The 26,986-nt window shown below is 35.2% G+C and overlaps 2 protein-coding genes across 3 annotated transcripts in view; both read left to right on the forward strand.

Moving 5' to 3' along the window:
• The first annotated feature begins 1,977 nt into the window (after nucleotides 1-1,977).
• On the forward strand, nucleotides 1,978-9,539 carry LOC109012668 (probable mitochondrial import inner membrane translocase subunit TIM21). Of its 2 annotated transcripts, none has more exons than XM_018994422.2 (9): nucleotides 1,978-2,072; nucleotides 2,425-2,591; nucleotides 5,087-5,152; nucleotides 5,231-5,249; nucleotides 6,643-6,809; nucleotides 8,020-8,198; nucleotides 8,315-8,363; nucleotides 8,614-8,733; nucleotides 9,011-9,539. In XM_018994422.2, the coding sequence occupies exons 1-9, from the start codon at nucleotides 2,069-2,071 to the stop codon at nucleotides 9,185-9,187; spliced, it is 948 nt and encodes a 315-aa protein (XP_018849967.1). In that variant the 5' UTR covers nucleotides 1,978-2,068; the 3' UTR covers nucleotides 9,188-9,539. The 2 variants fall into 2 exon arrangements, with proteins under 2 accessions (XP_018849967.1, XP_035551541.1); XM_035695648.1 differs by having other exon boundaries at nucleotides 5,105-5,152.
• A 4,707-nt stretch (nucleotides 9,540-14,246) lies between these two features.
• The window catches only part of LOC109012667 (myosin-6), a 37,726-nt gene continuing 24,986 nt past the window's right edge, over nucleotides 14,247-26,986 (forward strand). The window contains exons 1-18 of the mRNA XM_018994421.2: nucleotides 14,247-14,558; nucleotides 17,856-17,984; nucleotides 18,990-19,133; nucleotides 19,394-19,539; nucleotides 19,626-19,782; nucleotides 20,034-20,092; nucleotides 20,195-20,354; nucleotides 21,208-21,357; nucleotides 21,457-21,593; nucleotides 21,713-21,859; nucleotides 21,980-22,081; nucleotides 22,551-22,608; nucleotides 22,711-22,812; nucleotides 25,921-25,958; nucleotides 26,068-26,194; nucleotides 26,318-26,488; nucleotides 26,582-26,713; nucleotides 26,817-26,926. Of these exons, the coding sequence (XP_018849966.1) occupies nucleotides 14,556-14,558; nucleotides 17,856-17,984; nucleotides 18,990-19,133; nucleotides 19,394-19,539; nucleotides 19,626-19,782; nucleotides 20,034-20,092; nucleotides 20,195-20,354; nucleotides 21,208-21,357; nucleotides 21,457-21,593; nucleotides 21,713-21,859; nucleotides 21,980-22,081; nucleotides 22,551-22,608; nucleotides 22,711-22,812; nucleotides 25,921-25,958; nucleotides 26,068-26,194; nucleotides 26,318-26,488; nucleotides 26,582-26,713; nucleotides 26,817-26,926 (2,072 nt within the window). The 5' untranslated portion in view covers nucleotides 14,247-14,555. The remainder of the gene's footprint in view (nucleotides 14,559-17,855; nucleotides 17,985-18,989; nucleotides 19,134-19,393; nucleotides 19,540-19,625; nucleotides 19,783-20,033; nucleotides 20,093-20,194; nucleotides 20,355-21,207; nucleotides 21,358-21,456; nucleotides 21,594-21,712; nucleotides 21,860-21,979; nucleotides 22,082-22,550; nucleotides 22,609-22,710; nucleotides 22,813-25,920; nucleotides 25,959-26,067; nucleotides 26,195-26,317; nucleotides 26,489-26,581; nucleotides 26,714-26,816; nucleotides 26,927-26,986) is intronic.

Here is a 26,986-nt window from a genome sequence, read left to right on the forward strand (position 1 = left end):
CCCGTCATTTCTTTTCAATAATGCTTAACGGATCATTTGTTTGTGTAGGTTATATCACTTTACATTCAATGCCAAGTGACCAACAATTCAAGTTTGCGATGTTAAAGTTGCTATTGTTTCTTTTTTATCTTAACCAATTTATGACCTCGTATTTGAGAATAAACTACACTACCACATGCTGCTCATAGAAGGTGACGTCAGTTGATTTAGTTCATGGTCATGTGAGGCTAAGAGCAGGACTCAGTTGATTATTATGTTTATAAATGTTGAATCAGTTGTACATACGAATGTGGGTCCATTCTTCTTCAATGTGGCAAGTTGTGTATCTCCCAGATTTTTTAACATTCACATCGATTTTGTTTTTCTGGCAATCCAGGCCTTGCGTCATCACCCTATTCAAATAGCTGGTCCTGATTTCTGAATGGATAAAATTAAAGTTGATGCCTCAGCAAAATCTATGTTTTCCATCGTCCTCTCTTAACAACTATATGCCCCTTGCTTTATAGCTACTTTGTCAGAGCATCTCATTAGCTAAGATTGTTTATCCCCCCCCACCACGGCATAAAACTCACAATCACATTTCAAAATTGCTTGCCATTGTATCCACTACTTGCAACGCTTCATGGCTGCCGTCTTTTTGTGTGTATATATATATTTTTATTGACGGAAGCATTGATGAGTTTCATAATTCTTCAATTTTCTTGTAGCCTTATGCGCCAACATGCCACCAGAGACAATGTTGCCATTTGCATCTCGGGTGGTAAGTAGACTTATTTCCAAGGGGTTAATTAGCCAAATCTAAATCTGTTGTTGGTTTGGAATGGCAATTGCAAGAAACAAATTGTGCTGATGGCAGGCAGCAGCAAACTGTAGAGCTTTGGGAGCTCGAACTGGTCTTCCACACCGCTCGGATCCACGCCTGGCATCTTTCTTACATCAGAGTTCCCAAGTGGTGGTCACATCTTGAGCAAAGTGATGGGATTCAGCATGGAAGATGGGCTTCTCCATCCCAGTTGTTAAGCTTGATCTACACATGAATTATGCCATGGTCCCTTGTACAGAAAGAATGATATATAAATAAGTGGCGATGTGCGAGTTTAAATTCGACAACAGCATATGTGGTTGCATGTAACTGTGTATCTGTACGCGTGGATTGATCCACAGTTTTTGATTCATTTTCCTGGTATTATGATAGGGCAGCACTACAGCCACCGAGATTTCCTTACCAAGGAATTCTCCCGACACGGCCAAAAGTTATTTTTCTTGTTTTATTTTCATACATTTTTAAAATCTTTTTAAACATTTAAAAGAAATCACTAAATTATTAAAAAAATACTTTCTTAATTATTAAGAAAAAAAATAGTCGAGATTCACTCTCGGTGGGATGTCTTAGTAAGAATAGTATTTTCCATTATGATATCGGTTCATGGTTTCAAGTAGCGCAAGTCCTGAAAATTTATGAGTGCTCTAGAATTCTTTTGGATGTATAAAAAATTGATCCATTATGTTCTAAAAGAACATTAAGATGCAAGATAGTTAAATGATCTCTAATGATTTTTATATGTAGTTGAGTAATGCTAGATATGAGTCTCGGGCAAGTTACTTAAAAAGTGGGTCTCACTTTCTTTATAGGGACTTGCACAAATTATTTTCTTTTACCATTTATTGTACCAAACTTAAGTTTTGTAAAATGTGATTTGTAAACGATTGAAGAGAATTTCTACAATCTGATTCCTGAATAAGAGTATTCATGCCAATGAACATAAAAGATAGCACTAATGCATTATTTGAACTTGAAAAAGTCGGCCTTTTGTAATAGTAGACTTAATGGAGCCCAAGTTCAAAACCCAAATATTACGGCCCAAATATAGAAAAACATAAGCCCAGATCAATCATCAAACCAACCTGAACCGTTTAAGCCTATACAAGGGTTTTAGGGGATTTAATGAACGGCCCAGATTCCCCCTAAGGCGCTAGTTAAGTTAGGGTATTGACCCGTACCATTGAGCCGGAGAGATCCCCCGAGTGTCTGCCACCGGAGACGCTTTCAGTTTCAGCCTATTTGATCATGGGTAAGCATCTTATTCTGTTTGGACGCGGAGAAAATATACATAACAAGATACTGAATCCTTGGTTTTATTTTGTTGCGGTTTCTAAATTGAACTTTACTAATAAGTCATTATCGTAGTCCCCTTTCGGTACTTTTTATTTACCAAATTATGAATAAAATTTTTCTATTTGAAGTTTTATATAAGTAGTCTCATTATTATCCCCGCATTTCTCAGTAACCGAACGCACTGTCCTTTTAAAAAAAAAAAAAAATGGGACTGCCTCCATTATTGTTAGCAGTAGATTTCGTCTTTTTCTTTTTTCTTTTTTTTTTTGTTTGAAATTCTGCGACTTTTCTGCGTGTTGTGATGTTAGGAGCATGTAAGTACATGTCGGGGTTATGGAGGAACAAGCAGTTAGATGGGGTGAGGCTTCTGTTAGAAATGAGGTTTTGGAATTACGCCCAGAGTCGTTCAGTTTCGCATGCTATGCGGCCTTTGCAGATTGATGAGGCTCACCGGCTGGGCGACGAGGCCAATCAGGTAAGAAATTTTGTTTTCTGAAGTTTTACCGTTATGCAAATTGATTGATTTTGGCATTTGTATTGAAATGTGCTTTTTATATCGCTTGGCGCTTATTGTTATGTATTCAGCGGATTTTCATATTGGTGCCGACTTTTTCTATCATACATTGTTACTTTGGCCTTCAGCCATTGTACTGAATGGGACTAGCCTTAATGACTTTTATGCTGATTTACACAGCACTTATTGTAATTAGGTTCATCTCTTGTATACTCCTTGTGTACCTGGGCTTTGCCTAATTATGTGATTAATAAAATTTTCTTATAAAAAAAAATATTGGTGCAGACTCTTTCCTTGTAGATATGGAATTGATGTCCTGCATCGTCTCATTGTGCAAGGCTGACTTTAAATTTCATATGCTGGTGAATATGTATGTGATGGATCAGCAAGATCATGGTTGGCTTCATTGAACTCAATGACCAGTATTGGACCTAGAATTTTGTTTCCATATATTTTTTGATGATTGCTTTCTTGTTCATTTATAGTGTTTCTTATAATGTAGATAATTTCTAAAAAAAAAAAAAAGAACAATTGTGCAGGATTTGGACCTACAATATTTGTCCAATTGCACCATGTTCTAACTATATAAGTTAATTGGCTAATAATTATATGTTGCGTTGAAAAAACTTGCATTTTACATCTATTAAGTGCACACTTATTTCTTTGTGGCTGTGTTCCATGACTCTTGTATACTCAAATGAACTTTTTTATTTTTATTTTTTTATCGATAAACAAAATTTTATTGATCATAAAATAAACGAAGGCCCGAGTATACAGGACATACAATAGCGTCGACTATGCATGCTAGTTTAGCGATACAAGGAAGTCATGAAAAGACATGTCATTAAAATCAATTACAATTGACCAATGGAGTAAAGTATTGAAAAATAAAATTCTAAGCTCATCTATTGACCGCTCTCGATCTTCAATTCTTCTTGCATTCCTCTCCCTTCAAATACACCACCATAGACAAATTGGGACAATTTTCCACACTTGCAATCTGAGGGTTGCCCTGGATGCCATGTCAAGAAGCTAGGAGGTCGATACCGTTGATTACCCTTTTTGGCATCACCCAAGCTAATCTCATCCGGGTAAAGTCATTCCACAAGGTTGTAGCAATCTCACAATGAAGTAACAGGTGATCTACGGACTCTCCACTCTTTCTGTACATACAACACCAATCCATAACTATAATGTGGCGTTTTCATAGGTTGTCTATTGTGAGGATCTTCCCTAATGATGTCGTTCATACAAAAAAAGTTGCTTTTTGGGGTGCTTTTGTCTTCCAAATACTTTTCCATGAGAATGAATTTGTATTATGCGTGATCATGGCTTGATAGTAGGAGTGGACTGTGAACTTCCCTTTCTTAGAAGGGCGCTAAAAGATTGTCTTCCGCTCCCCTCATTATACGGGTAGAGTACACTAGATCATAGAACTTCGAGAAAGTGTCAACTTCCCAATCTTGTGCGCCTTTGAAGAATGTAACATTCCATTGGAGAGTACCATGAGATAGGATTAAGAGGTCCGCAATTGAGGCTTCTTTCATTCTTGCTATGCCATATAATTCTGGATAAACTTCCATGAGTGTCCTATCGCCACACCATTCGTCATACCAAAATTTGATTTTGGACCCATCATTCACCTCAAAATGGATATTTCTTGAATATGTGTCTCATCCTCTTCTTATGTGTTTCCATAGTCCCACCCCATATGGCCCACTTGCCTCATTTGAACACCATCCTCCCCATGGTTCACCATGCTTCGATTCTATGATGGCTCTCCATAATGCTCCCTGTTCATTGTGGTATTTTGATGTTTTAACAACACCAGTTATATTGTAAGTGTTTATGAATGCTCTCTCTCTCTCTCTCTCTCTCCCCCCCCCCAACTTCCCCTTTTTCTCCCCCCTCCCTCACATTCTCATGTGAAAGGAAAAATATGAAATTATTATTGTCGTGACTAAATAGTCAAAATTCCCAGTTTGTTTCACTTTATGTTGAACCATTATGGACCTTATATTTATAGCATTGACATAATTTTATTACGATGAAATAACAAAAAAGGTCCGGTGAGATAGGGAGAGGAAAGAGAGGATTAGAAGAAGTAACCAAAAATCTGGTCCCTGAATAGTAAGATCTCTCCTTGGTCTCTCTTCCTTCTGAAACATTAATGAAACCATACTGCCTACTTGGGCATTTAGCTGCCTTGACAAAGCTATACGAATAAGTTAACAATTGAAACTGTTTACGTGGTAGTATGATGGCAGTAGCTGGAAGACAGTTCCTTTTAGGTTCTTTTTGCTTAAGTTCTTGCCTAATGCACATAATTGACGAAATTAATATATTTGATAAAAAAAAAGTTGACAAAATTAACATATTCTTCAAGTTGTCTGACACCCCTTTTGTTAATCATTATATATGTTTACTTGTTACTTGGTTCTTATGTGACGATGCAGTTGCTTGTTCTATTGAAGTCAGGTTGTGAAAGACAGCATACTCTTCACACAAACGACATGATTAAGGTGAGGTAATTAGTTCCTTACATTTTTTCTTAGCACATGATTGCAGGCTGAATGCTTTTATTCATTTTTATTCTGCAGGACGTACTGCGAGCTAATGGTTAGTGGCCATTACATGGTTCAATATTATTTGTCTTTATTTTTAAGCATGACATAAAATTACTAACATGATCTTGCTAGATAAAATTTGTTGGTTTTTGTTGGTCTTTAATTCATGCCTCCTCTTTTTTTTAAGAAGAGGGATGGTACCCCCAATTTTATTGATTACCTCACTTATGGTGTAAGAATACCGTGTTATGAACAAAGCTTGGGGGTTACAAAAAAAGAATTCCCAAAACCAAGCTTCAAAAAACCTAAATGCCAACCATATTTGCCCAACTATAACGGTATAACCATCTAATTACAATGCCTAAAACTAGGTAATCCAGACTTATCAGTCAAAAAAATGCCATAGAGGTGTTTACGTAGCTGAGTGTCTGACGAAAAGGAAGCATCCAAACCATTGGCACCTAATTTGGCCAACCCATCTGCAACTCTATTCCCCTTTCAGAAAGAAGGAATTATCTGAAAATTCATGAAACTACTCAATGATAGAATGTCATACCACAATTCAATGTGCTGCCGTGGAGGTTTCTTTTTTTGGTTAAGCCAATTCACCATCAGCAAAGAATCTGTTTCTACAACTAGATCATGAAGACCTAATTGATAACATAAAACCAAACCGACTTTCTAGAATATTTCTGCAAGAATATTATTGTCATATCCCAAAGAGCATGAAAACCGTGAATAAATTGGTCAGGATAGTCTCTGATAACTCTCCCACACCCTGCAGGCCCAGGGTTGCCTGTTGAGGCACCATCTAAGTTCAAAACTTCATCTTACCAAACAACCAGCGAACCATTATTTGCTTCTTAGCTTTAACCTTCATTGTAGGGATATGTAATGACTCCAAAACAGAGAGCAAATGTTTCTTTACATTGAGTTCTGTGGTATTCAGACTGCAATAGGTTCTCCATCTGCATTGGTCTATTAAGCAGTAGCATTTTTACACTGATGGAATGTTTCCCCTGTCAATTTGCTTTAGTTATCTTTTGGCATCAGGGAGTAGTAACTGTCATTCTCTATGAGATGATTCATTTACCATAGATCAGTTTTTTCTTCCTTACAAAATTGGACCACCTTTTTTCTGGCATTGTGCTATAACTGATTGCAAAAGAGGGGAAGTCAGCCACATCAAAATTACATTCTGGGAGGACCTTTTTTGATGTCCAAAATCTGCTCAGCGACTGTTAGACAATTGATGAATGTTGGTGTGGACCAGAAAACTTTGAGTTGACCCAGACCTAAATGTTGGACCAACCTTGACCTTTGAGGTTGCAAGAGATTAGGGACACTACGTTTTTTCATGGAGCCCCATGTAGTTCATATCTTCTTCATTACAAAAACAAATTATCTTGCCTCAGTACACTATGTTTGATGTTTATGTATTTCAGGAATCCCTGCTCTAAGTGATTGTATTTATCGCTATCCATTTCACTTCAAACAAACCTGTGGGACAAACACCATGATTCCTTTCTTCACTAGATCCTTTTCATCAAAAGCTTCAGAGCGACCAAGACAAACAGGATCAAATAAGCAACCAGGACAAACTGGATCTGAGGTTTGAGTTTGAACTTATAAATGTTTGAGCTTCAACTTATTCTATCAGCATTTTGATGATGGACTAGGTGAACTACTTGCAAATAGCTTTTCATTTGTACTTATAATCGTACATCACTACAATGTATTTGCTTTATCCAATTCATAAGTGTATTTTTGAACAACTGTAAAAGAAACGGAATCTTACTTACTTCAATCATTTACTAAGGGTAGGTTTGGGGGGTGAGATGAGAATTTTGTGTTTTGTTTTGAAGGTTAAAATATTAAGTTTTAATATTATTATTGTTTTGGGATTTGAAAAAGGTGTATTGGGATTTTAAAAAGTTAAATTGTTTATTATATTTTGTATGGGGATTTGAAAAATGTGTAATGATGAGATGAGATGAGAATTTTGTGTTTTGTGTTTTGTTTGAGATCCCAAACCTACCCTAATACTCCCTAATGGCACCCAAAATAAGAATTGGGTTTTGAAAGGTGTAGGGGTGATAAACGGTCGGTCCAGACCGACCGGACCGGACCGAATGAAAAATAAAATAGACCGGACCGAATGAAAAATAAAAATAAAAATAAAAAATATTTTATATATATTATTTATATAATAATTGTACAATTAACAATATAAAATTTTAAATATGTTATTAACACTTGTTAATATTCTATGAATTAACTAATATATAATATCAATTAGTTAATTATATAGTAATTATATAAATTAATAATGTAATTTTCATCTAATTTATTATCATTGACCATATAAAATATTTTTTTATTGAGTTTGTTACATAATCTACATTAATAAGTCACTTAGTTTAATTTAGTATTTTAAATAAATTTTTTTTATTAATTGATTTAAAAAAATAATAATCCAGACCGGAGGTCCCGATGGGTGTTCGATCCGGTCCGGTCCGAAAAAATGATGAACCAAAAATGTTTGGTCATTCGCCGGACTGGACCAGACCGACCGATTTGCACCCCTAAGAGGATATCATGAACCATCTTGTTATCATACGATGAACATAGAACCAATTCATCGTATTGCCTTTCAAGGAATTCAGAAAGTCTGGTTTGGTAAATATGAAGTGAAAAAGTTTGGGTATTCTGAATGGGCCTGACCTAGTGAAGCAGTCTATTGCTTTATCTGTCGGATGGCTGTAATTTAGCCATGTCCTTGCAATATGCCATCTTGATTGGGTCTCTTCTTCCCTTGACAGTCTAAAAAAGAGATATCAACTGTGGAGGATCCCTTTGATGCTCCCACATATAATATCCCACAGAAGCCAGTGACATTTGTAGAGGGGGCCTCCTACACTGCTATCATTCTTGCAGGGCTTGGAGTTGCAGCAGCAGCTGGATATGCTGTTTTCAAAGAGCTTATCTTTCAACCCAAAGAGTAAGGAGTTAAAATTTTAGTCAAAATTAGTTTATTTGGTTAGTTTGAGTTTTTATATTTGAAGTCTTCGTTCTTCCTCATCTTCACCCTGATTTGAAAACATTTATCTATTTTAGGTACAAGGTCTTTAACAAGGCTTTGAAAAGGATTCAGGATGACAGCCAGGTTAGTGACTCGGAAGTCTCAACCCAAAACAATATAATAGTACTGAAGCCATGAGTTTATGTGGTTCACATGAAATGTAAATTCCACTTTTTGTGTTGTGTGGACTTGAAGAGGAAGTGATTGTTGGAAATGTTCTATTAGGACTATGGTACCATTAGTTTCACAGTTCACTCATTTCTGTCCACGGATGAATGGTAGTTACTAGTGTTTTGTGTTGTGGTTGACACGAATCAAATTTTCTTTATATCAGGTTAGGGTGAGGATTGGATCCCCAATTACTGGCTATGGTCAAGAAAGTAGAAATCGTGCTGCTCGCCAACGCATTCCGAACAAGATATGGACTGATGAAGATGGTGTGGAGCATGTAGAGGTAATTCCACACTAGCATGATACTTGAGTTTGTTATCCATAAGCAACTTTCACTAAAGCATACGCATTCCAATTTTATTGAGATCAGTTATTTTACAATATTTCCATCAAGCATTATACATAAGGAAAAGATCCATGAACTTCCACATTTTGAATCATTTTGGTATTTTTTTCTTTATTCTGAACTTCTTATTATTCTAGATATGAATTGTGGATCAACAACTGTAGCTGTTGTGTACAATATATATCTAAACTTACGCCTGACCAATTTAATGCAGGTTAATTTTTATATACGCGGACCGCATGGTGCGGGGAAAGTATACTGTGAGATGTTCAAGGACCAAGCAGACAAGCAGTGGAAGTATACATATTTGATTGTTGAGATCAAATCACCAAGCCCTTCACAAATGATTCTAGAGTCTTATATGCCGGCGTATAACGTGGACAACAAGTAGTCAGATTGTGACAAGATTTATCTCTGTACCCAATAACATGGAGAAGATACCAACCTAGTCCTGTTGATAGCCATCCTTCTCATTCTTAATTTTCCTTTCAACTCTTTGGAAAGGGTTGAGTTTGATTTTGAAGTCCAAATTTTGATTATGACAAGAAGTCCACCATTTACTGAGAGAGCATTATATTTCGTCAGATTTACTTGGAGTGGTTCATATATTCTGTTGCATATGTATCGAGTTAGGGTAAGATTACTGTTTCAGGCTTATCCAAATATGACAATAACCTCGGGCAGACCGAGGTTGTTGGAAGGAAAAACATGAATCATAGTAAAACCATTTCTTTTGGTATGAATTCTGTTTTTTTTTTTTTTTTCTTGGTTCTATTTTGATATTGAGTTAAGCAGACTAGGCTCTTTTGGATAGTAAGATGAGATGAAATAGTTTTAAATAAGTTGAATAAAATATTGTTACGATATTATTTTTTAATATTATTATTATTTTGAGATTTGAAAAAGTTGTATTGTTTATTATATTTGTATGAGAATTTGAAAAAATTTGTAATGATAATATGAGATGAGATGAGATCGTTTCTCTATCCAAACAAGTCTTGAATCCAATCATGCCAAATCTTGGCCAAATTTTCTTTTGCTACCAAACTTGGGTTAGTAGATGGCATTGTTTTGCATGCATTTATATTTATATATATATATATATATGCATATATATAAATTATACTAGCAGTGGTTAAACGTGCTTTTGTCACGTTTGCCTAATTGAAAGAAAAAATCAAGTGTGATTCATTAGTTGTTAGTTCACGATTATTAAGATTGAAAGAGTACATAAGATTAATAAGTAAATAGTCTAATGTATAAGAGCATAAAATTTAATATAAGCAAGCATCTATGAATTTTTATCTTTTTCTACTTTAATAGTAATAATTTGTTCAAATCGCAGTATCTCTAAACATTTACTTTGGGTTGATCATCTATACGTGAAAAATCAATCACGACCACATGTTAAAGCTATGTATGGAAGTTTTAACTCTACAAATTAAACATATTTGACGGTAGAGATCAATGTATGTATGTCATGTTACCCAACCATGCAGAAGATGTAGTGAGATCGTATGAAGCAAATCCACCCTCTCTGTTCTTGCTCTCCCTCTTTTTTTAAGTTAATTAATAATATTATGAAATTTAAATTACGTTAAAAACTCTAATTATTTATATTATTTAATTTCTTAAAAATATTTAGCAAAATTTCATCATTTAATTATGCGTACAGAGGGATATAAGTGGGAGAATGAAGTGTCAAACAAAATTACTGTTCATTTATGTTAATAATTTATTATGTGATTTAAATTATGTTGAAAATTCTAATTAAGTAGATAGTTTTATTCTCTTAAAAATGTCTAGCAAAACTTCGTTATTTATTTAATGATGAAATATTAGTATTTTATAAATTAAATTTAATTTTAAGTGTATGATATAATATTTATATTTTAATTATCTATTTTAAGTTAATTTAAATCAGTGTTTAAACCTCTACCATTGGATCAAATCTGAAGATTTAAGATAAAAGATTAGGATTTAAAACCTCAAACCTACATTTTCCCCCTCACTTTCCCTTTCTTCCTCTCTCTCATTCCTGATGCACGTCTTCCCTCTCTCTCACTTGATCTGCTCCCTCAAGCAACCTAACGTTGTCGTGCGCCACCATATGGCGTAACCGACCGCCTCACCAACTTCCCCTCACGCCAGTGACCAAACCCCACCGTTGAAGCCCATTGGCAGCTCCTCCCTCAACCACACGCTAGCAACCCGAAATGGGTATCGACGCATGGGTTCTCCACCCTTGCACCACCGTGGCTCAACCCCAGCTCTACCAAACACCACCATCGAGCTCCCCTCACGCCGTGGACCACTTCCATGGAACCCACCAACCTGTAGCTCCTCCTTAGCCCCACGCACGTAGCCCCTCTACATGCATGAGTTTCTCCCTGTAGCGCCGCCGTTAGCCACCCCCACGCCACTGCACCACTATCAGTAGCCTCCTCCTTTGCCGACGACCCCTCCCCTTCCTCATTTCCTCCAGCCGAAGCCACAGCTCCTCTCATGCCCTTCTCTCTTCACGAGATCTCAAATCCACCACCGTAGGACCGCCATGACACCGTTGTATGCATCATCTAGCAACCACGACGCAGCTTTATTGTGTGGTGATTTTGTGATAATTAGTGATTTTGTGAGAGATATAATTGTTGTGAGGATGTATAAAGGGACATAAGCAGAAGTAGAAAAGTAACTGTTCATTACTATTCATTACGCGATATAAGCTTTTAAGTATAAAGAGATATATGTACAATGATTGTTGAAACTTGGTCCTAGGAGGTAAATAATAGTCCAAATTTAGCAACTTATTAAACTAAGCTAATCTGAAGAAATAAACCCATTGCACATCACTTTCCATACTAAATAAATTCTAAAACCCAATTTGAACTTGGCATCGAGTGCATGAAATTTTGGATGACTTCTACAGTAATAAAAAAACAGGTAAAAAGTGCATTCACGTTACAAAAGTACCACAAGTTAACACACTTGAATATCCTTTTCAGCAGGCTTGATTCCGTCTATTATGGCGGGTGACTGAACCCGTCCGTCTTGTCACGTAAATCCAACTTTTTCCTTAACTACAACCATCATCACAATCCAACGCCTACCATCGCACCGAACATGGTTCCCTCGATCCTGACCGTAAATATTCTTAAATTTCTTATCCGCCGAATAACAATAATAAATAGAATTATTAATTAAAAATAAATGGCCCTTTCATGGCATGTCCTCGGCGGGGGCATGCCAAATGACGCGTTTAGAAATAAGAACGTGCTCACGCACAAGTGTCATAACTTTGCTGTCCAAGCCCACTCTCGTAAAACACACGCACCCCTGTGATTGGCTGGTTGGAAATTGTTTTTTTTTAATATTTATTCGATAATCCTTGTCAGCGTTCTTTGACGTCGCTCCTCCCCATTTCTCGGTTCTCATTTATTTATCAAATGGATAAAATAAATTTTAAAATCTAAATAAGTCATTTTCTTTTCCACAGTGCCCACACTTTTACCAACAATTGCAAGGGAGCCACCGTCTATACTCCCATTTTTCTTAAAAAAAAAATCGAAATTATTGCCATAGAATTTTAAAAACAAGATCCTTTATTTTTTCAAAAGAGTTAAAATGAATTGGGATAAAAATTAAAAATTAAATAAAATGTTATTATAAAATATTTTTTAATATTATTTTTATTTTATAATTTAAAAAATTTATTTTATTTTATGTGAAAATTTTAAAAAATTATAATGATTAGATAATGTAAAATAAATTAAAAAATTTTATGAAAATAAACTGGGTATAATCATTTTAAAGAAATAAAAATGAAAGAAAATAATAATAATAATAATGATAATGATAATAATAATAAAAGCATGAACATGTCATGATTGTGGGCTTTTCTTTTTTCTTTTTCATTTCTTAATTCTTAATGAAGTTATTTTTGCCAACTTCTTTAAATAGGAGTACATTGCAATTTATTAATAATTCAGGACTGGTTGTAAATTGAATGGTACTTTGAGGATATTATTTGTATTTTCTCAACAAGATTTGTCTTCATAGGAAGCATTTTTATTTTATTTAAAATTGATAGTATTTTTTTTATATGTAATAGTATGTATTTACTCTACAAAAAGAAATTGAGATATTTTGATGATCTTGTTTCTATTCTAAATCGATACAGCGAATTGGGACACAGAGTTGGAAATCCACTTGGACAAGGTTTCTTATATATTACACCATCGTTCTACTCAATGTGGTATTATTTATCAGTATTTGAACATCTCTTATTTCACAAAATATGGGAACAATCTATAAACATATATGAAACAACCACTAGTTTGCAGCCCTCTTTATGTTAGGTTTGGATAATAAGTTAAGATGAGATGAATTAAAATGAAAGTTAAAAGTTGAATAAAATATTGTTAGAATATTATTTTTTAATATTATTATTGTTTTGGAATTAAAAAGAATTGAATTATTTATTATATTTTATATGAAAATTTGTTAAAGTTATAATGATGAGATGAGATGGATTAAGAGCCATCTGGATCCAAATCGAGGCTGTTAATTTTGCTAATCAGCCCCTTAATTATCATAATATTTTAATTTACCTCTTCATCATGATTTGATCAGAATACCCTTGATAAAAATGAAAGAATACAAAATACTCATAAAGTAAAAGAAAACTTAAAAAATTGAAAATCAATAAGAAAAACTAAAAAACATAAGAAAATACGAATTAAAAAAAAAGAATTTAAAAATAATTATTTTAAAAAGACAATATTTTATTTAAAAATACTAGTGTTTCTTCTAATATTAATTTTTTAAATTAAATAGGGTGTTTTGCTTTTCAGAGGACTTTACAAGTAATTTTGTCCTTTTCATAGGGATAAAGAGTACATATAATATCTCTATAGTTTGATAATGAATGACCGTTGAAATTAATAATTTGGATGATTAATTATAAATTAAACCAACCATATTTTAAGATAGAACTTTTTTACAAAGTAATGTTATATACAGTTATGAGATAGGTAAATATTGAAAAAAAATAAAATTTATTATTAAAAAATATATTTTTTTTCACGTGTATATCCTGATTTACCTTTTTTTTTTTTTTTTTGTCTCGAATTGTATAAATTATTTATATATATGTATATTTAATAGACTTAAAATACAGGGAGTAACCGAGTAAAGCTCAAAAGAAAAGGATAACTTTATATGTTTGGACCATAGTTTACTGACCGCCTTATCATTTTGAGTTTGTAAAGATTAAGACAGACAGACAACCTTTGTCCATAGTTGACGATGTCCGAGTTGTCACTAAAGTTCCGTAATTAAAGCCAAATGTCGAGGGCAGTCACGGAATCTCGTCAAGTCTCTAAACGTTTTAATTTTCTTAATTAACAAGATTGATTTTTTAGTAAGACCAAAAAGCCAAAGGAGGCGTGGGAGGGAACAAAGAAACCAAGAACAAGAAAGAACAGTTCTTCTGCCAGAGCAGAGGAGGAGAGGCTTATTTAAATCTCTTCTTCAGAAAAATCTGGCCTTTAAGCTTCTCATTCTTATTATTTTTTCATATTCATATAGGATTTTTTGAATTCTTTTTTATTGTTGGAAGCATACATCATTTCAAGTTGTACTAAAAGAAAAGTGAAAGAAGTTGAAGAATTCTTGTTGCTGAATTGAATGACCGTTGTTGAAGGAAGTGGGAGTAGATCCATAAGCAACCCGAGTTTCTGATCTGATCGTTCTCTGTGAAAATGGTATTTTTTCTGATATATTTGGGCTTTCTTTTATGTTTCAAGTTCTTCGTTTTAATAGTTATATATGATTACTTGCTCAGTAAAAACTGTTGATAAAATTGTGGGTCAGTATTGGCTTAGGATCTTGATGACTGATCTGTGCTTAAGTTGAAGCTGATGTGGATTTATGAATATTTTCCTGCGTAATTTTTTACTTTTGATTTGTTTATCTCATTCTGTTTTGATTAGATTCAGATTGTTTTTTTTTTCGTTTTTGTGGTGCTTATTTTGATTTGATTTCCTTAGCAGCAGCTAACTAGTCCAACTTGGGTCTTTACTAAGTCGGCGGAGATCTTGTAAGGGAGATAGCAAAAAGAAAACAAGGATTTGGTTTAAGAATATTACGATTGATAAGAATTTGAAGCTGTATGACTCAGTTTGACAATGTGTTTCGTATTGATAATCTCTAGGGCTTTGTGCTGATAGATCCTCAAAGGTGGCTAGTAAGGATGATGCAATCTATTTATGACCATGCTAAATCAGTCAATGAATAACAATTAAGTCGTGTTTGGTTGCATGTAATTTGAGCACTCCCTCCAGTTTTATGATTTGGTTGCTTTCCATACTGATGGATTTCAATTTCATACCAAGTGTACCCCAAATTCTCCCATTTCAGTCAATATTTCCTAAATTTCGTATATTATGTTTATTCCGTGCATCCTGGTACAGTTTCACTCTATCATTTACCAAAATAGTAATGAAAATCCTTAACCTTAGTCACTACTCTTTGAGAAGCTCAATGGTAGGTTCAAAATATGAAAGACAGGATTTTGTAATTGCTTATGTTATCCTACCACCCAATTAATCCAGTGGATTTCTGTATAACTTATTTCTGTATCCCATTGATTCTGCTTAAGTACATTCTTTATCGCTGAAGCATTCCTCGTTTGTGTTTATATGTATTTTACTGTTGCATAGGTTGGGGCCTTGTCGATAATTTATGGTTTAGTTTTTCATATTAGATTCATGACAAATAGCCTGCTTTTCCCATTATTGAGGATTTGTTAATTATATATGCAAGATTGATTTTTTTATCTATATAACAACGTTTGTACCGTATGCGTTCGGGCTATGTCAATTTTCTGCTTAATTACTGAATTTTACAGTACTACGTTTCAGTCACCACCAATCTTCATCGTGAACAACTCTTAGGCCCCGTTTGGACAGTGAGATGAGATGAAATGATTTTAGATGAAAGTTGAATAAAATATTGTTAGAATATTATTTTTTAATATTATTATTATTTTAAGATTTGAAAAAGTTGAATTGTTTATTATATTTTGTTTGAGAATTTGGAAAAATTATAATGATAAGATGAGATGAGATGAAACTGTTTCTGTATCCAAACGGGGCCTTAATAAGATACCGTATTTTGAACAATGCTGCATTAAATTGTGGCATTTGTATTGGACTTAGGGGACTCCACTTTGTTTTGAATGGTATGTAAAACGGTGGCTAGCAATCTGAATATCTCTGTGAAAAAGAGAATCATAGTAAAGAAAACTTGTAAAACTGGACAGAACTAGAATTCACAGTTTTCACCTCATACATTTGCTTAACTTATGGTTCTTGCCTTATACACTTGACGACGTATAGTAGGTAGGCAAGTTGGATAATGTGCTCTTGATCAATTTGCTTCTACCACCCTTTGACAAGTACAATTGTAATTGTTTCCAAACTGCCAAGCAGTGTTCCATATTCTCAATTACACCATCCCAAATAGCTTGGGTTTTGAAGGGAGCTCCCAAGGGGAAGGTGAAGATCCTACATCCAAGAATGTATAATTAGCTATATTCTTTTCCCTACCAACCGGAAGCCATTCGGACTTATCCAAATTGATCTTCAAAGCAGAAATTGCTTTAAAGCTTAGGAATAAATGGCACAAGTGTCGGAGATGAGCCCCAATCCATTCCTTGCGTTCACATGAAATCCTAAGAACAACTCTTTCTGCCATGTAGCAGAAATCATCCTGCTCAAAGCTTTCATAACAATAACAAAAAGCAAAGGGGATAAGGGGTTGTTGTAGACCTCACCAGTTGCTGAAGAAACCCATAGGAGTACTATAGAGATACATTGGGCAATCCAACCACACTATTGCTCCCCAAAGCCATACCTTAACAAGTGCATTAAAAAGCCTCAATTCAAATGATTGTTGTCTTTTCAATGCCCAATTTACCCAGCAGTCCTAGTTTCCCTGATCTCTATCCACTATCCATATATCTTCATTGGCGATGAGGACCAAGTCAAGGGTTTTTTTTTTTTTTTTAAAATTTTTTTTTTAATCAGCAAACAATTTTTTATTGATCAAAAGAGTACGCAAGAGCCCATGTATTTAGGACATATACAAGAGCAACACTGCCCGTTTAGATAGTGAGATGATTTGTGAATAGTAGTGAGATTATTAGTTGAAATTAGAGAAAATGAGATGAGACGTTTCATCTCACCTCTGTATCCAAACGGGCCAAAGTGTGCTAGTTTCGTGATACAAGGAATTCATGGAAGGTCATGCCATGAAAATCAATTGCAATCGATCAATGGAGTAAAATATTGAAAAATAAGTTTCTATGCCACAAAGACCAAGTCAGGTATTTGCCTTCTATCAACAAATGCATTTTGAGAATTGGAAATGATCTTTGATAAGCCAATTTCATTCTATTTGCAAGAACTTTGGCCATAACTTTGCCCGTTGTAGTTATTAATAATATTTCATCATACTTTTTTTTTTATAATTAAACAATTGTATTAATAAGAATAGGCATAGCCCAATTACACAAGACGGTATACAAGAGGTAACACCTATTTAGGAAGAAGAAATGAAACAAGAATATGGCTTCGGATTGTCTTTTCTTATCTTACTTATCAAAAGGAAAAAAGAATATGGCTTCGGACTATCTTTTCTATAGTGGAATTTGTCTCAAATAAACATCAATACACCAAAAAGCATTAAGTAAATCAAAGTCATTGCTGATGATGGAGTTGGTATCTTTTCTCCTCTTTCTTTATATTTTTGAAATTGTTTACTATTTTTTTGGGTGCCATGTATGTAATATTTTCTTTTTTCTTTTTTTAAATTTCTCTGTTGTATCATGGAAATACAGAAAGTTATTTAGCCTCACATCTCGGCTGTTAGATTATGGATGGAAAAATCATCTTTGCATGCTTGTGTGTGTGGATGATGATCATAAATAATTTTCATGGATGAAATATGATTATGCAATTCATTTGATATGTTAGGCTTTGATACTCTTTGCTTTTCAGGCTGGCGCTATCAGTCTTGTGGTTGGGGCTCTTGTTTGGGTGGAGGATCCTGATGTAGCATGGATAGATGGTGAAGTTGTGGAGGTTAACGGTGAAGAAATTAAGGTCCTTTGCACTTCAGGGAAAAAGGTGAGTGCTTTGTGTTATACTTATCCGTGGGCATTTTACTGCACATATCACCTCAGTAAATTTTTTCATATGCTGAACGATAATTCTTCATATGTTGTTATCGTAATCTCTATTCTATTTCCATTTTATATTAAGAATTTCTTTTTTTGGTCGGCAAACAAAATTTTATTGATAATAGGGATAGGCAATAGCCTAAGTACACAGGGCATTTACAAGAGCATTGCCTATGCTCGATGATCCATTTATCTTAAGAAATAAATTGTTGAAGTTTTCTTTGGATTTATTTTCTATTAAAAAAAATTCAGAGATCCGCTATCATCCCAGAGGTGAAAGGACTTGTTGTAACCCCAGAATCTCCAATGGGGACCTTGATACCATTGGAGAGAACCAATGGAGTTGCTGGAGAACCAATGAGTTTGGTGTTGGTGCCTTGTGTAGAGGAATGTCTAGAGTCGGGAGTGTTGTTGGATACTGTGTTTGGAGATAACGTTGCTCCTTTGGTATCTCTTCCTCCAATAGTGGATTGAATTATGCCTAAAGTTAACGAGATTTAGCAGTTTGTGAGAATTTCACATGGAGGATGTGAAGACCAATTTAAAGAACTAATGACTGCGATTGAGATAAGCCACGCGCTTGAAACCAAATCAAGTTTCAAGAAAAGCAGAGAGATACAATGTCTTTCTTGGGCAATCAACTATGAAGACGGGAATCAAGGGGTTGGGGTTGGGTTTTCGGGTAGAGTTTTAGTTCTACTGGAAACAAGGGGTTGGGGCTGGGTTTGGTGTATTTTGGGTTGTTTTTTCACGGGCTTTTTGGGTCATTTTGGGCAAGGTGTTTTCTTGTATACATTTAGTGTACTTGGTTTCTCCTTTTGATATATATAATATTTTTACTTATATAAAAAAAAAATTCAGAGATATTGTTGATTAATTATGTAGTTTTTCATATTTTGTGTGCACTGATTTTGCTTACTTTCCCTGCCATTATTTATGTGGAAAACTGCAGGTGGTTGTTAAAGCTTCCAATGTGTATCCCAAAGACGCTGAAGCTCCACCATGTGGAGTGGATGATATGACAAAGTTGGCTTATTTGCACGAACCAGGAGTCCTTGATAATTTAAGATCAAGATATGATATCAATGAGATATACGTGAGTATTTAAAGATAGAGTCCCATAAAAAAGGGTATCTTAAATAGTTGTTTTCCTTGAATTGGGGCTGTTGGAATGGGGGAGGGTTGAGAAGGGTTGGTTGGTTGAATAATTCGCATTTGTACTTTTATACATTTGTAAATCTGTGATGTATATACGTTTTGATGGGTGTTTGGGTGGGGGGGGGGGGGGGGGTATCTATTTTGTTTCTATACATCTTCAGCACTTTCTGAAGTTAATACACTTTCCGGTGACTTCAGACTTACACAGGGAATATATTGATTGCTGTGAACCCTTTCATCAGACTACCTCATCTTTATGATAGCCATATGATGGCACAATATAAAGGGGCAGCCTTTGGTGAGTTGAGTCCACATCCTTTTGCTGTTGCAGATGATGCATACAGGTAATCTTTCACTTTCTCATCGTAAATTGTTCATGTCATCCCTTTACTTGCCTGCTAAGTTTAGCATTCCTTTTATGTGAATTCAGACTTATGATTAATGAGGGAATAAGTCAGTCAATATTGGTTAGTGGTGAAAGTGGGGCTGGTAAAACGGAAAGCACAAAACAACTCATGGCATACCTCGCTTACATGGGAGGGAGAGCTGTTTCTGAGGGGAGGACTGTTGAACAGCAAGTGCTGGAGGTAAACAAATTCTAGAATCTCAGTTTTCTGGCAAGCTGGTAAAAGTAGTAAGATCTGATGTTGCATTTTTCTTATAGAATTTCTGTTAGTTATTAAAGAATAAATCTGATGTTAAGTTTTAAAATTCTTAGCCAGTAATCTTTTTACTGTTTTTTTTTTTTTTTGTTTTTTTGATAAGAGTAATCTTCTTACTGTTGCGACCATCATCTGTAGTATGCATGACTTTATGGTGTTTTTTCTCTGATTTACAGTCCAATCCTGTTCTGGAAGCATTCGGTAATGCAAAGACTGTTAGAAACAATAACTCGAGGTAGGATGAGATATTTTTTGAAAATGTGTAGACTGCAAAATTAATGTCATAGCTTTTATTTTCAAGGGTTCCATCCTTATGTCCATGTTCTCAATGTTGTAGTCGTTTTGGAAAGTTTGTGGAGATTCAATTTGACAGTAAGGGGAGAATCTCTGGAGCTGCAATCAGAACTTATTTGCTGGAAAGATCGCGTGTTTGCCAGGTGTCTGATCCTGAGAGAAATTATCACTGTTTCTACATGCTTTGTGCGGCACCACCTGAGGTAATGGTTATTCAATTGCTTCACCAAGTCAGCTTCATGGAAAAGTTCAGGAATGATACATGCGGATTATTTATATCTTTTATGTTTATGTATTCTCTGTGAACTGGCCAAAAAAGGATTTTTTGTTCATTTTCCGCGCCGCCTTTATATTTACTAAGTTGGCTGTATTTTAAAACAGATCCAAAAGAGAAACATAATAAGCTTTCTATACTTTCTTTCCTTCAAGGGATCATCAGACCCCTTCAATTCATAAAAGCAAAAAACATGTCACATGAAGGATAGAGGTTGAAACTCATCTCCTGAAGGGGGGAGTTGGTTGTCACAGGACTTTCCCAACAACCTGTTCTACCATTCTTCTCCTTGGTCCTTTTGTTTTTGCTTCCAACTTCAACTGGATTCCCAACACTTTTACCTGAAGGATTCTGATCCAATGAAGCTGTATCAGGGTCATCACCAGCTGAATAACTCTAAAGCCTCTAACTCATATGGGGTAGCCGGTTCTTCTGACATGTTAGGAGAGTTATTTCTCCACCATGTTCAACATTAGTCTTAGAATTTCCACATACCTGCTCATCATAAGTTTTAAGTTTCAGACATCTATATGTCAATGGCCACAAAAATTGTTTAAATCTAGGATAGAAAGAAAAATACACCTAGAGGAGGGTGAATAGGTGTTTTATCCCAATTTCAACAATTTTAGAAGTTCTATAGTTCAAGATATCCAAGCAACCACAAATCCACAAAGCAGAAGCAAGAATGCATTCAGCTTTTCCTTGTTACTTGTCTAAAGCACCAACTGCACTTTTCTAGCTTATAAACATCTCTCACATCTCTTCTCATATACATTTCACAGGATGTTCAGAGGTACAAGTTGGGAAACCCTAGAACATTTCATTATCTAAATCAATCAGATTGCTATGAGTTGGATGGGGTTGATGATTCGAAGGAATATATAGCAACAAGGAGAGCAATGGAGGTTGTTGGAATAAATGCTGATGAGCAGGTATTGCATAGGAAATTTGTTCAGTTGGACGGTAACGTCCTTCAAGTATAACTGCTACTTGAGAAATCTTGTTTCTCTTTGTTTATTACCCCTTTGCAGGATGCAATATTTCGAGTTGTGGCTGCAATTCTGCATCTTGGGAACATTGAATTTGCAAAAGGGAAGGAAATAGACTCATCCACACCCAAAGATGACAAATCTTGGTTCCATCTAAATACTGCTGCTGAGCTTTTCATGTAACTAAGCAATTTCATTGGCAAACTTTCACACTTCAGAAGATGCATTGGTTGATAACTTTGTACTTTATATTTTATAATAAGAGAGAGCAGTCTATTAATTCACACATTTTGTACAGGTGTGATGCAAAGGCGCTAGAAGATTCTCTTTGCAAACGTGTAATTGTAACCCGTGATGAAACCATCACGAAATGTCTGGATCCAGAATCTGCAGCTGTTAGTCGAGATGCTTTGGCTAAAATTGTCTATGCGAGGTTGTTTGACTGGTAAGCTTTACTCACCAAGGAGTATATTTTGAAGACTATTCAGTGTGCGTCTTCCTTAATATTACCAGTTATTTGATCAAATTTGAACTATAATTGAACAACAAACCCTTTGTTTTGCAGGCTTGTGGATAAGATTAATAGTTCAATTGGTCAAGACCCTGAGTCAAAGTTCTTAATTGGGGTGCTGGATATCTATGGATTTGAGAGTTTCAAGACTAACAGGTGCTTAGCCGGTATGCCTTATATTTTCATAATTGAAAGATTAGTTCTCCAATTGAACTCGATGGGAGAATTTTTTTTGCTCACTCCTGGTGTAAAAGAGAGTATGTCAGCATCCATTAATGTCTTCAGGTTCTGAAAGTAAAGGTTAGACTGAGTATCTTCAATATCAACTACGATCAGACCTGATTGAATTTGATCCATTCAGACTCCACATATCCATTCAATTTGGTCTCCAGTTCTTTTGGATTATTGAACAAATATGACTAACAAATCTTAGGGTTGCTATAACTGGTATTAGAGCAAACGTCATGTAGGTCTGTCGCACCACTGCTAATGTGGTGTGACATGTTTGTGGATACCTCAAAACGATTAGCCACATTGTCGAGACACTGAATTGTGAGTGTTGCTTTAGATGCTTGTTGTGGCCTTTTCAGCTAAATTTAGCTTTTGTTTTTGGATGTATTTGCAGTTTTGAGCAGTTTTGTATCAATCTCACAAATGAGAAACTTCAGCAACATTTCAATCAGGTTTGTCTGTAAAGAACATCTGTATTTTCTTTATTGTTTTAGCATTTCTTCAGTCAATGTGTAATTGCATATGTTTTTAATGCACAAATATCTTATTGGCAGCACGTTTTCAAAATGGAGCAAGAAGAATATACAAAAGAAGAAATTGATTGGAGTTACATTGAATTTGTTGATAACCAAGATATTTTAGATCTTATTGAAAAGGTTTGTGCTTCTACCATGCATAGTGTTTTGCTAGTTTCTTTTTGTATTTGTTTCGCTAATTTTAACTCTTTACATGTTGGTCTTTCTCTTTGTATACTCTCCATGTTCTAGGGCTGTTCTCCATTTTCACTTTTCAGTTAATTATTACTTTATGAAAAAGAAAAAAGGACTTCCTTTACTTGTTGGTTTCTACCAATGTGAATCCATGCTGATTAAATATTGCATCTATGCCGGTTCCTCCATAAAGTGGGTGAAGCACGCCCCAAAACCAGTGCTTCGCCCTTGTTTTTGAATGTTGGTCTTTGGTCTTACTTAAGGTGGTAATTAATGCTCTTCATCTCGTCCTAAGTCTGTCAATGCCAAGTGTTCTGTCTTCTAGACAGCTTATCCGTTGAAGAAAGAGCAATTGGCAAGGTAAATAGCCAGCTTAAAACTTAGTCAAACAAGAGTACAGCAAATATGTGACTTTAATTGAGCCGAATTTTTTTGATTAGTAAATAGGAATTTTATTAAATCTAGGTGAAGCCAAATACACGGGGACATATACAAGAACCACACCTATGCATGACCGTCTAAAGATACAAGAATCATGTACGTTCATTCCATTAAAGTCTATTACAATCAACCAATGGAATGATGTATGAAGAAAAAAAGTTCTAATCTCGTCCATTGTCCGTTCACGATCCTCAGAACTCCGACCATTCCTCTCCATCCATATGCACAACCATAGGCAAATCGGTATCATCTTCCACATCGCTGCGATTTGAGAATTACCTCGAATGACTTGCCAGCTGGCCAAAAAGTCAACAACCATTCTTGGCATTACCCAAACAAGTCCACTCTAGCAAAAATATCATTCCATAAGCTCATGGCTACATCACAATGCAATAATAGGTGATCCAGAGACTCCCCACTTTTCTTACACATATAGCACCAATCTAATACCATCAATCGGCGTTTTCTTAGATTATCTAAGGTAAGAATCTTCTCTAGTGAAGTTGTCCATACAAAAAAAGAAGCTTTTAGGGGGGTCTTAGGCCTCGTTTGGTTACACAGTTAAGATGAGATGAGATGTTTTGGGTAGTGATGAGATGAGATGAGTTAAGATGAGATGAGATAGTTTGTAAAAAAATGTATGTTTGGATAGTAAGATGAGATGAGATAATTTTGACTTTTTGGAATTTGATAAAGTGGTGGGTCCCACCAATGATTGGATATGATTTAATAATTATTGATTATATAATAATGAATATATTAATAAAAAAGTAATATTGATGAGTAATATTAAAATAATGTATAAAAATTCTATTTAAATCTCAAAATGGACGAAATTATGCTATATATCCCAAAACAAAATTCTCTTGTAAAATATATTAGTCTAATTATGACCTATTTATTTTTCTAAGATATAGGAAATTCAAAATTTGTGTTTCTAATTATAAATTAGAATATTATTCAAAATGGGTTTGGCTGGGTTCGAAAATGGCATTTGGTGTGGATTCAAAATGAGAAGGAAGAAAAAAAAACAAAAGAATGCCAGAGGAGGACGATGGGCTCAGTGAAGACAGTGGCTTTTCACTGTTTAGACTTTTTTTTACTGTTCTTATGTCAGGTATTCTTTTCTTAGTTGAAAACGTCAGAGAAGGTTGAGATGAAATAAAGATGCCCAACATCAGTGTTTGGTTACGCAAAACTTACTTCTGTACAGTCATAATACAAGTCCCTCATGACACATTCTACAAGAACATTCCCATGGAAGAACATATGGAAGACTAAGTATACACAAGGGTGAAGAAATCTGTAAATGTGTCAATTTCCCAATCTTGGGCAGCTCTAAGGAAAGTGATATTCCACTGAGGAGAGCCACTAGAGAGATCCATGAGCTCTGCTATGGAAGCCTCCTTTCTTCGGGCGATGTCGACGTGCTGTATAGTGTTGGGTAGGCTTCTTTGAGGATTTGATCTCCATACCATAGGTCATTCCAGATTTTAATTTTCAAATCATCCCCAACTGCAAAACATGTGTATCGATGAAGATTAGTCCAGCCTCTTATTTGTTTCCAAAGCCCCACCCCATGTGATCCGCTCACCTCATTCTAGCACCATCCTCTCCACATCCACCATATTTCAACTCTATGATCACCCTCCATAAAGCTCCCTTCTCTTCGTGGTATCACCGAGCTGAATGTAGTGTGCGAAATTGGGTTGAGGCTGTTTCACCGAGATGAAATAATGAACTCATGTAGTGAATCCCTAGAAGTTGGGTTGAGGCTGTTTCAAGTAGTTTAGCAGTGTGCGAAATGCAGAATGCTATGAGTTCTAACTGTCCCCCTTTATTCTCCTCTCCATGCACTTGTGCTTTTTTTTTTTTTAATTTTATTTTATTGAAGTAATGGTATTTCCTCCCATACATCCTGATGTTTATATCAAAGTGACTTAAAAGCTCTTGGGCCCCAACTGATGGTCGTTCCTTGGCCCAGTCAACATCCATGATGACTTTGCCCTTGCCTACCAGTGCTGGAGCCTATTTGATGGAAGGATGGAAATAATGAAAATACCCCATCCTGCGCACTGTTTATTCCAGTCAGGGGAATGAGGGGTCATGGAATACTGCTGGAAGGAGGATTGAGTGGCGCTGAACAAGAGTAAAGGGGTGAACAGAGATAGATGTTCGATGAAGGCTCCTGGAATACTTTTTCCAACCATAGTCTTGGATAAACTGTTCTTATATAAGCCATGAAACCGTCCTTATTTTGGAAATTGATGTAATAAATTATTGTTTGCTCGGTTCAAAACCTAACAAAAATGGAGTTTGTTATTGAAGAGTCTGAACTAATATGAAAGAGATGTTCACTGTCTTTGATATATACTTGGTTTCCACCAATATATTCTTTAAAGATTGAACTTCAAGATAACTTGTATCAGCTTTCTTCTTATCTTGTTTTGTTAATTTTTCTTTCATTGTTTTCATTGATACTGCTATTGTTTTTCTGTTGTTTTTATTACTATAATTGTATTGAATTTCCTTTCTAATTTTATTGATGGCTTAATAAAATCATTGTGTGGCTTGTCTTTTTGATATTTTATATGTTCGTTAATGAATTTTCAGAAACCGGGTGGCATTATTTCTCTTCTGGACGAGGCCTGGTAAGTACAGTACTATGCAGTGGATTGTTTTTGCATTCTATATCACATGATGAAACTTTTAATTTGTTTCCTGTTTGGTTTTGAGATAGCTGAGTTGTGTTTTCTGTAGTATGTTTCCAAGATCAACACATGAAACATTTGCCCAAAAGCTGTACCAAACATTCAAAAATCATAAACGCTTTGCTAAGCCAAAATTAGCACGCAGTGACTTCACAATTTGCCACTATGCTGGTGATGTAAGTATGCTCTATTTTTACCGTTCTTTGTAGTGATGTACTGATCATAAAATTTAGTCCTAAGAAGCAACAGCTATATATATTTCTAAGATACATGCACTGAAAACTTGATATGATTTTCAGGTAACTTATCAAACAGAATTGTTCCTGGACAAGAACAAAGACTACGTTGTTGCTGAACATCAGGCACTCTTGGGTGCTTCCAAATGCTCCTTTGTGGCAGGTTTATTTCCACCTTCAGCTGAGGACTCGTCTAAATCATCAAAGTTCTCTTCAATAGGTTCGCGTTTTAAGGTCTGATAGTTTCTTCATCCTTTTATGGCAAGCAATCAGCTTTTTTCTTTTCTGTCTTGTGGGTTGTGAAGTCCTTTTCTATACTTTATGCAGCAACAATTGCAAGCGTTGCTTGAAACTCTCAGTTCTACTGAGCCACACTACATTCGTTGTGTAAAACCCAATAATCTTCTTAAGCCAGCGATCTTTGAGAATATGAATGTTCTACAACAACTGCGTTGTGGGGTACGATTTTTTATGTCTTATGTGTTGGCTTGTCTGTATTGTTTGTGTTGCAATTAAATTGATTGCATTTATTTAATATTATACATATTCCGTCTCATTTTAGGGTGTCATGGAGGCAATCAGGATAAGTTGTGCCGGATATCCTACTAGAAAACCTTTTGCTGAATTCGTAGACAGATTTGGCCTCCTTGCACCTGAAGTTTTGGATGGGAGGTAATTTGGTTGTCTTCTTTGCTATTTTATGTTTTACCTAATCATCAAAGGTCTTGACTT

Source organism: Juglans regia, chromosome 1 (assembly GCF_001411555.2).
Source record: "Juglans regia cultivar Chandler chromosome 1, Walnut 2.0, whole genome shotgun sequence".
Taxonomy (NCBI): domain Eukaryota; kingdom Viridiplantae; phylum Streptophyta; class Magnoliopsida; order Fagales; family Juglandaceae; genus Juglans; species Juglans regia.